Source organism: Penaeus chinensis, chromosome 9 (assembly GCF_019202785.1).
Source record: "Penaeus chinensis breed Huanghai No. 1 chromosome 9, ASM1920278v2, whole genome shotgun sequence".
Lineage (NCBI taxonomy): Eukaryota > Metazoa > Arthropoda > Malacostraca > Decapoda > Penaeidae > Penaeus > Penaeus chinensis.
The window spans coordinates 26,530,308-26,540,895 of NC_061827.1; the positions used below are offsets into that span (position 1 = coordinate 26,530,308).

General features: G+C 44.5%; 1 protein-coding gene across 1 annotated transcript in view; it reads right to left on the reverse strand.

Annotated features, from left to right (window-relative positions):
- Nucleotides 1-1,638, reverse strand: part of LOC125028540 (NADH dehydrogenase [ubiquinone] 1 beta subcomplex subunit 9-like) — an 8,996-nt gene extending 7,358 nt beyond the window's left edge. The window contains exon 1 of the mRNA XM_047617917.1: nucleotides 1,482-1,638. Within this exon, the coding sequence (XP_047473873.1) occupies nucleotides 1,482-1,579 (98 nt within the window). The 5' untranslated portion in view covers nucleotides 1,580-1,638. The remainder of the gene's footprint in view (nucleotides 1-1,481) is intronic.
- Nucleotides 1,639-10,588: the final 8,950 nt, after the last annotated feature.

Sequence of the window (10,588 nt, forward strand, 5' to 3'; positions counted from 1 at the left end):
ATGGGAATTCGGTTCACAAAGCCGAATCACCAGCTGGTAGCGCTTTGGCGTGCCACCTCGGCGTACCGCCGCACGCCACAGATCAAGCAGTTTGTTTTGACGCATCACAGCGTGACCCATCGGGAAGGGGATATATATATCTGAACAGTGGGGAGTGAGAGGAATCCATTGATACCACTACCATCATTGGTCATGCAAAGATATTCTGAGTATTTACTGTCTTTTCCCCAAACCCTGCTTAAAAAGCAAAATCTCCAAATCTGACTAGCAAGCTAGAGTCCAGGTCCCCAGCGAGACTCCCCAGACCTCCAACCCAATCGCTGTGGACTTACTCTCCGGCTGCATTTGGCACAGCCCTTTTGCCTAGCTTAGAGTGGCCATGGATGAAGTCTTATTTTCAGTCCTCTGTCCATTACTGGCAATTTCGCGTTCATGTGTTTATTTGACGTTAATCTGCGACGATTATAGGTATACTAGAGTCTATACCATTTTTGGTTGGCGAAATTCCATATTCAGTTAACAATCTTGATTTGTTAAGTATATACCTCAATGGATGGGGTTCCGGGGGCGGAGCCCCTATAGGTAAATACCCCAGTGGAGGGGGGTCCTAGGGCGGAGCCTCCGATAGGGTAAGGTTGCTTGGTTACATCGTTTTTAGAACGGTGGCGTTGTGAGCCGGAGTTTTTCTTTTTAAAGATGTGTATCGGGCCATAGACTTTCAATGGTGGTGGGCGTTTCTGTAGAGTTTCTTGAGCTGATTTTAAGTCCTTTTCATTTGCTGTTTCATGCATTATTGCATTATATTTATTGTATTTAAGCCTGTTTTACCCCATAATTTCCCTGATATACTTCATGACCTCCCCTACTATCGTGACTTACCAAATCAAACTTGTTGGCTGGACATGGATTTCCACCAACCAAAAATGGTATACAACTATAGGATACCTATAATCGGCTCCGATTATCGTCAAATAAACATGCGAACGCGAAATACATTTTTGGAAAGAATTACCGCAATTTCTATCTTGTACTGCAGGGCTATGGGAAACAAACTATCCCACAGTTTCAAATATCGCACCTCGAGTGATGTCCTGTCTCTGCTGAGGCAAAGGCTCTGCAAGGCTGAATCTCTAGCACTCTCTGCGCAAATTATTGGTGTTTTCAGCCGTTCTGTTGACCTTATTTCTTAATTCCGGCGAAATTCCCACTACATATAGATGCAAATGGTCCAATGATATCAAAGTTTGATGGGTTTTAAGATACGGACCTATTCTAGAAATTAACCATTACCAAAATTACTAGCACATATAACTACTAACTCAGGAAATCAAGCACACACATCCGTAAAATAAGACTACTTCCATAAACCTTGGTGAAACCGGACACAAGAGGAACCCGATGGTTATGAGCGCCTTTGCCTCCTTCCCTTTTGAACTAGTTCTTGGTATCTTACTTATTTCTTGCTCCATTCAGAAACTTACCGCCTGTCGTACCATGCCTCCAAATTCCGGAGGGCTCTTTTGTAGAGAGAGCAGACTCTGCGGCCGTGGCCCAGAACCTCCGTCTGCAGGAACGACATCTTGAATGCGTCCGAAGCCTCGCATTTGGCATCATTCTCATTACTGTTTTATTTGTTTTAAATTGGCTTAGGATTATCATTATTATCATTATAATTTGTTATTGGTGTGTCTCTATTTCTGATTTTATTAATGTTACCTCAAAGGAAGTTATCGTTGAATTAAAAGTGATAACAAATTCATCCGAACGAAATAAATTGCAGACGAAGACCTAGGGTTAGCATCTTTACATATGAGAAAAGAAGACGATTTTTCAAATGTTCAGTCAACAAAAGAGAAACGGGCAAATCAATATACATGTACATACGTATATCCTGATTCCATGTGTTATTCTTAAAACTGATATCAACATCTATATCTGTCTGTCTGTCTATCCGGCTCTCTCTCTCTCTCTCTCTCTCTCTTTCTCTTTCTCTTTCTCTTTCTCTTTCTCTTTCTCTTTCTCTCTCTCTCTTTCTCTTTCTCTTTCTCTTTCTCTTTCTCTTTCTCTTTCTCTTTCTCTCTCTCTCTCTCTCTCTCTCTTTCTCTTTCTCTTTCTCTTTTTCTCTCTCTCTCTCTCTCTCTCTCTCTCTCTCTCTCTCTCTCTCTCTCTCTCTCTCTCTCCCCCTTTCTCTTTCTCTCTCTCTCTCTCTCTCTCTCTCTCTCTCTCTCTCTCTCTCTCTCTCTCTCTCACTCTCTCTCTCTCTCTCTCTCTCTCTCTCTCTCTCTCTCTCTCTCACTCTCTCACTCTCTCACTCTCTCTCTCTCTCTCTCTCTCTCTCTCTCTCTCACTCTCTCTCTCTCTCTCTCTCTCTCTCTCTCTCTCTCTCTCTCTCTCTCTCTCTCTCTCTCTCTCTCTCTCTCTCTCTCTCTCTCTCTCTCTCTCTCTCTCTCTCTCTCTCTCTCTCTCTCTCTCTCTCTCTCTCTCTCTCTCTCTCTCTCTCTCCCTCTCTCTCTCTCTCTCTCTCTCTCCTCTTTCTTTCTCTTCCCCCCCCTCTCTCTCTCTGTGTGTGTGTGTGTGTGTGTGTGTGTGTGTGTGTGTGTGTGTGTGTGTGTGTGTGTGTGTGTGTGTGTGTGTGAGTGTGTGTGTGTGTTCTTACCTAGTTGTTCTTATCATCGTGGTTTGGGTATAATCATTTCTTCCTATATTCTACTCCTTGTTTATTGACTTAAATTTATAATATTGTATATCAATGTTCTCTTCGTTCAGTTTATGCCATCGTTTTTTTTTTTTTTTTTTTTTTTTAAGGCTTCTATAATTACCTCGCTTGTATTTGTACTTTCCTTTTCTTTCCATACGTACGATGAGTTTTTCTTGTAGCAGACAGTATTTCAACTTAATTACTACATGATCATGATCTATTACATTCTGGAAGAGACAAAATACATTTATGACTCCTAGTAATTTTGCATTCCACGTATCTGGCTGAGCTCTGGGGTCGAAACTTTCCTTGTCAGTTTTGCTGTTAAAATCCTGTTACAAAAAAATATTTTGCTTTAGTTTCCGAAACTTGTAGCACTTCTTCCAGGTGCTTTAGCATTTGTTGAATAAGTTTTTGGTAATTTTATTGTGACCACATCGTTTTATGAGGTGGCACGTACATCATTATCATCATCATTTGGGAGTTAATACCGGCAGGGGCGCATAGCCGCATCCACCCTTTGCTTCCACCTACGAGGGTCCCTCATGGCGAGCCGCCAGGCAGGGGCCCGGCCCATCTCTAGTTCCTCATGACAGGTTTGATCGATCTGCCCAAGCCACGACCTTCTCGGTCGTCCCACAGGCCTCCTCCACCCAGGATTGTCACGGACAGAGACAACCTGATGGGCAGGGTCATCCTGCGGGAATCGAGCCAAGTGACCGTATAGCCTGAGTTGGCGATCACGGATTGTACAAGTAACAGGTCCTGTACCGGTCTCACTGTGCAGCCGTTGGTTGGACACATGGTCCCATGATCTGGCGCAAGGATCTGTTGCAAAAGGCATCAAGAGATTCCAGAGCACAAGATAGCGTCCAAGTTTCACTACCATATAGTAAAACTGGCGGTATCAGGGCCTTGAAAACACGTAGCTTGGTCCTTCTGCAAAGGTTCCGGCATCTCCAAATACTCTTGTCGAGAGATTTGATGACCCCTGCTGCCAGGCCAATCCGTCTAATGACTACCTGGTCTGACAGCCCAGAGTCGTGAACTGCACTACCGAGGTATATAAAACTCTCTGTGACTTCGATGTTTTCACCGCAAGCACATACCGACTGCACAGGGTCTCCTAGTAGGCCCCCAAAATCCTGGATCTTGGTCTAGGCATGTACACTGTGGTTATTTTATTTACTCCGTTTGTTTCTACCTCAATTGCCTTTAGTTCTACTATGGGATCTTGTTGAATCTCTGTCTCCTTTATGATAATTCCTTTCCTTGTTGACATTGCCCCCAACCCCCTCCATTTCCATTTGCCCGATCTTTGCTCCAAATATTGTAGTCTCCCAGACCTAACGTTACATCGTCTACGGAGGGATCCAGTTTGGATTCAGTGATGCATATTACATCTGGTTTATTATATGCAATAATCGCATCTAGTTCGTACATAAACCATCAGTTTTCTTCTTCTTCAGTCCTTTGTTCGTTTTGTTTAACTCTTCCATTTTTTTCTGAAGTATTTCCCTGCCATCTTTGGTCATGTATCCTCTTATCCAGATTTTCTGATTGTCTTCATGTGTAGCTAGGACTTTAGTGTGTGTGTGTGTGTGTGTGTGTGTGTGTGTGTGTGTATACAAATATACACACACACACACACACACACACACACACACACACATACACACACACACACACACACACACACACACACACACACACACACGCGCGCGCGCGTACATATATATATATATATATATATATAATATATGTGCACACATATATGTATGTATGTGTATATATGTGTGTGTGTGTTTATGTATATATGTATATACTCGTATATATATTGAAACGTGGGGTGGATAATGTGGATAGGATGGATAAATATACTATTCCTTTTCAACATTTTAATTAGAAGAACCTCTATAAAATACACACTTGCACTTCCATTTCAGATCCAAACACATAAAGTACACAAATGTAATTAAACTATTGTGGTTATTTCCTTTTCATAGTAAAGTACACAACTAGATATGAATTCGCGGGCACACTTATCAAACACACCTGCTACTTCTCCCGTGAGACATTCGGATTACACTATGGTTCGTGTGTGTAGCACTGCTCCCTCCTTAGATGGAATGGTCTCCGTTTCTTCCAAAGGAGCCATCGCAATCTCATGAGGGTTAGGTTCCTCCATCTGCGCAGATACTTCCTTTCACCATGTAACACGTCGCCTGATCGTGGCTGACTTGTCAGTGCCTTGCAATTTCCCCCTCCTCTTGATCAGCCACTTTTGTCACTCCTTTCACCAGTCCAACAAAGCCATCCACCTCCTCTCAATCCTTATTTCCTCCCTTAGCCACTTTCTCCTTCTGCTTTCGTGTCTTGTAGTGTTTCTCGTCATGTCTCTGTCAGCCATGACCAATTTTGCAGAGTATACTTCTCTATCTCTCTCAGCGTGCGTGCATCTTCAAGTAAGGCTTGTGTCTCCTTTGATAACTGTGCTACTTCCTCAGCATGAGCAATGCTCATGCTGAGGAAGTAGCTCATTGAGCTCATTGAGCATCTCTCAGCCCCTCTACTAATAATCCTCTACCTGGCCCCACCATCTGCGACTATGAGTACCTATATAATATGGCTCTGCCCTTCGTAACCCCTCCAGGTCTTTCTCTAACACATAATCCTTGAACCTTGTGGGGGGGTGGGGGGGGGGGGGGTGCGGGTTCGAGGCTGTCTGGGTGACTCTGCGGAAATGGGCACTTCTCATTTGGGTCCTCTCTTCCTCAATGCAAGGGCTTTATGGGGAGTTGCGGAGTGGGGTAAGTCTGGTTCACTACTGATGATTGGTAATCTCTCTTCCTTTCCATCTGCTACATCACCTTCACCTGCACTCTCTCTCATTATTTAGTGTAACTAGTTCTTCCGTCATCCAGTCTGGTGGCTCATATACTACATCCTCTTCCTCCTGTGGTGTTACCTTCTCCATGAGGCTCTTTCTTCTGCCATGTCCCCATGTGTACTCTCCAGGTCCATGATATTTGGTCAACCTATCAGAATGCACCAGATTGCTCTTGTGCTTTCCCTTGGGTGAGAGCCCTTTCTTCCTTCTTGAGCTATGCAGCCAAACCCTATCTCCTAACTGGAAGGATCCATCCCTTGCTCCCCGGCCATGACGTCTTATCATTGCTTCACCTGCCAACATAAGTTTCTGTTGAGCAAACCGGTGCACTTCCATTCTTCTCAATTCCCAGACAAAAGCTGCGCTGTCTTATGGATACAGCATCTCCTGTGTTAATGCATTGCTGAACTTAACTCGTGTATACGGTATCAGCAGTGTATCAGCCTTCAGGGTCACCCCCTCATTGGTAGGGTTGGCCACTAGCATCATTGCCTTCCTGTCTGCTCCTGACACTAAACTCCCTCCTACAGTCATTCCTACAGGCCAACATGAGGGTTTACACTCAAATGGTTCAACCAAGCCAACAGGCTACACATACCTCTCGACCTGGCTCAACCCTTACATCCTCCTGTGAAGTAGCATGTGAAGTAGGAATCTCTTCTCCTGGTAGCCTTCTTATCACCAATACATCACCACCGACCTTAGCCAGGAAGTCGAGCCCAAGCAGGCACTGGTCTGTTAGATCCGCTACTAGCACAGGGAACTTTATCTTGTACCCTCCTATCTTTATAGTCACTTTCACTGGACCCTACAATGGACTGAGTTTCCCTGTAGGGCCACGGAAGGGATTAGGGTGCTTCGGTAATTCCTTCTTGAAGAGTCCCTTCCTCACAAATGCTCTCAGCACTAGCGTCCACCACCATTTCACACTACTTTCCATTAATACTCCCTAGCACTGTCACCATCATCTTCAATGAGGGCACTGATTTTTCCTCGTCCTTTTCGCTGCTTTCGTCTCCTCCTCCTTGTTGTAGCTGAGCTGTAACTTTTATCAAGGCCTGTTGGCTGCTTAACCTGCAACCTTTGTGGGGGAAACTGACCAGCCGTACCTTAGGGGTAATTGTCGATCTTGCAGGTGAGAACTCTCTACACCTCCCAGCTCCTTTCCATTTCCCGCAGGACTTCGCCTGCCACAATCATTATTTTCCACAAATTCCACTCAGACACAGCATAATCTTACAGCCAAAGGTGAAGTTGTAGAAACTGATGATGAATTCATTTACCTAAGTGCACCTATTACTAACTATGACTATTCAAAAGAGATAAGAAGGAGAACTACCATTGCAAGAAATGCTGTTGCCTCATTAATGAACATCTGGAAAGACAAATCCATCCAACATCATATGGAATAACAGATTGGTTCAACATAGGCCAAGGAGTTAGGCGAGGTTGTATTCTTTCACAGCATTTATTCAGTATCTATTCAGAGAAAATTATGAGAGAAGAAACAGGGTATTCTTAAATGTTGTTGTTCTACTTGCCTGGGACCGGCACTGACTTAGGCTGCCTTGCCCACCCAGTGGCTTGATCTGAAAGTCTCTTTCTACTTTCACTAATTTGGTTTTGCTCACATGTATGTATAATCCTACTTCTACACTTTTCCTGACTACTTAATTCGACACATTTCTGCCTCCTATTTTGATTGTACTTTCAGAATACTCTGTTTCTTCTCTCATAATTTTATCTGAATAGATACTGAATAAATGCTGTGAAAGAATACAACCTCGCCTAACTCCTTGGCCTATGTTGAACCAATCTGTTATTCCATATGATGTTCGGGCTGCTGCCTTTTATTGATCGTAAAGTTTTTTAATCAAAGTAATAATGTGTAGTGGAAAATTCATTCGGACAAGTTATTCTAGAGGATGTCATGAATAACTATCAAAAGCATTTTAGAAATCGACAAAAAATTATTATTGATTATTAGTTTGTTCTTTGTGTTTCTCTATGATCATCTTTATGTGGTATCTAATACCTCTTCCAGGACAAACCCAGCTTTTGCTTCTGCAATTTCATCTAATCTTGAGTTCATACGCCTAGCAATGATTTTCAGGTGAATTTTGCTCTAGTGACTTATTAGAGCAATTGTTCTGTCATTACAGCATTCAAATGTGTCTCCTTTCGTAAGTATAGGAATAAATATAGGTGTAACCCAGTCCACAGGCCATTCATTCTGCTTCCATATTGCAGTACATAGTTTGTGAAAGAAGTCCATAAATCTTTCATCCCCCCTCTTTACCAATTCGGCTGGAATGTCATCAAAGCCTGGGTCTTTCCCATCTTTTAACTCTTGAATTGCTTTCTGTACTTCAGCGTACAGTGGTGATGGTTCTTTGCTTGCACTACTCAAATAGTTTTGTGTGTATACAGTCATATATATATATATATATATATTAAAAAAATAATATGAGGCCTGTGGGGCAGAGTACAAGGGAGCCCCACAGGCAGACGTTGGGCCCCACAGCGCCCTTTTATCGGGGGCAGCGTTGGCCTGCAGTCGCTCCACCCGGAGCGACTGCAGGCGAGCTTTCCGGATAGGCGCTTGGAACATCCGGTCCTTGCGGCAGGATAAGCTGTTACCCCTCTCTGGCAGCCGCACGATCAGTATGGGTGGGTACACCTACTACTGGTCGAGCCGTGGCAATGGTCATCATCTCCAGGGAGTAGTCATAGGCATCTACTGCCGACTTCATCCCTCGGTAGCAGAGGTAATGTCGGTTGATGTGCTAATTATGGCACTGAGACTGAAGCATGCTTTTTGGCTTCGTGTCTTTTATTTCTGTGTACGCATCTACAGATGTTCGTAAACTCGATGTGAAAGAAGCGTTTTATGCCAAACTCACATCTGTGGCAGACAATTATACCCGGCGAGACATTCGCATTGTTCTCGGCGACTTCACTGCGGTATCCGGCTGTGATCTCCCATAGCTCGGGAGCTAACCCTAGCAGTGACAATATAATAATTCTCCTTTCTAGCTCCTGGTATCACCTCTCCAACCTGCATCACTGGACATGGTATGTGACCAAGGAGATTGATCACATTCTTGTCAGCACTCGCTGGAGGATCCTCTAGAATTGCAGGGTTTACTGGAGTTCCAAGTTCTGTGGCACTGCCCAAAGGCTGGTTGTGGCTACCCTATGGGTCCACTCCAAAACTCCACGTCGTTCCAGTGGCCACTCTAGGGTGTTTCACTTGGACAGACTGAGAGGAGAGGAGTGTACCTGAAGGTTAGCCACGGCAGTCTCTGATCGATTCTCTAAACTTGAAAACCTGACGGACCCAGTTGCTCTGTGGGAGTCCTTCAAGCGCAAAACCCTCAAAGCAGCGCAGGAGTCGATTGGCGAACATTTGAGGGCAAGGCAGAATTTCATCTCACTGGAAACATTGGAGACCACTGAAGCATGTTACATGGCTCAGCTGAATGGCAATCTGAACTTGCGCAGTTTCTTGGTGCGTAGGGCTCGGATACTGCTGAGAAAAGACAAGGCACAGTTCATCAGGAATCTTACTGAGGAAGTTGATGGCCATTTCTTGGTAAATGACCTTCACCCTGCCTACCAAGCCCCAAGAAAACTGAACTCTAAGCCCTCCTCGCAGATGACTACAATCCACTCAGTGGATGGACAGTTCATTTCAGATCATGTTGGGGTTCATGAACATTGTGCTGAAGGGTCTACCAGGTAGACCCTCCAGCAGTTAGTTTGGATGCAAGTAGATTCACAATACCTGTGCCGGACCCACCCATCAGCAAGGTACCTCCTACCCTAAATGAGGTTAGGATGGCGATTTCTAAGTTGAAGGGGGGGGGGGGAAGCTGCATTCATAAGTGATATCCTTGCTGAACTGCTAAAGACTGCGAGTGTACCCATGGCACGGGGCTTGCATACAGTCTTGGCTGCCATCATTGTGGAATGCCATCATGAATTCAGTTGTGGGTTGCTTGCAGCCTACATCGACATCATTGCTTTTGACTCGGTGCATTGAGAATCACTGAGACTTAGGGGAATTCCAACACGGATTATTGACCCAATAACAAGCCTATATACCAATACTGAAAGTACTGTAAAGTGTGGTAGAGGCCTGTCGAACTTCTTCCCTGTTAATTCAGAGGTGAGCCAAGGCTGTGTCCTTATACCAACACTTTTCAATACCTGCATAAACAGGATAATGGAGCAACACTGGGCAATATCAAGGTCATTGACTTTGACTTTACCGATAATCTGATCTGATCTATCTGAGTCTCTGGAATCACTGGTGGTGGCTCTTGATTCATTCAGCAATAAGGCAAAGTCCTTGGGCCTAGAGGTCTCCTGGACCAAGACCAAGATTCAGGATTTGGGGGGGCCTTTTAGGGGAAACCGTTCAGTTGAATCATGCTTATGGTGAGGATATTGAAGTAACAGAGAATTTTACATACCTTAGTAGGGTAGTCTATGTCTCTGGGCTGTCTGACCAAGAAGTCAGTAGACGGATTGGTCTGGTAGCAGGAGCCAAGAACTCAATCAACAAGAGTATTTGGAGAAGTAGGTACCTGTGAAGAAGGGCAAAAACTATTTATCTTCAAGGCCTTGATACTACCAGTTTTGGTGTATGGAAGAGAACACTATTTGCTATCTAGTGCCTTGAAGTCTCGTCTTGATACCTTTTGTAACAAGTCCCTATGCTGGATCATGGGGTACAGTTGGCAAGACTATGTGTCCAATTGATGGCTACACCGTGAGACTGGCAAGGGACCTGTTACTTGCATAAACCGCCAATTCAGGCTATATGGGCACCTAGTTCGTTTCCCTGTCTTTTTGTGAGACAATCCTGGGTGGAGGAGGCCTGTGGGATGACCTAGGAGGTTATGGCTTGGGCAGCTCAACCAGTCCTGTCACGAAGATTAGAGATGGGCTGAGGGCCTGCCTGAAGACTCGCCATGAGGGACCCCTCATAGCTG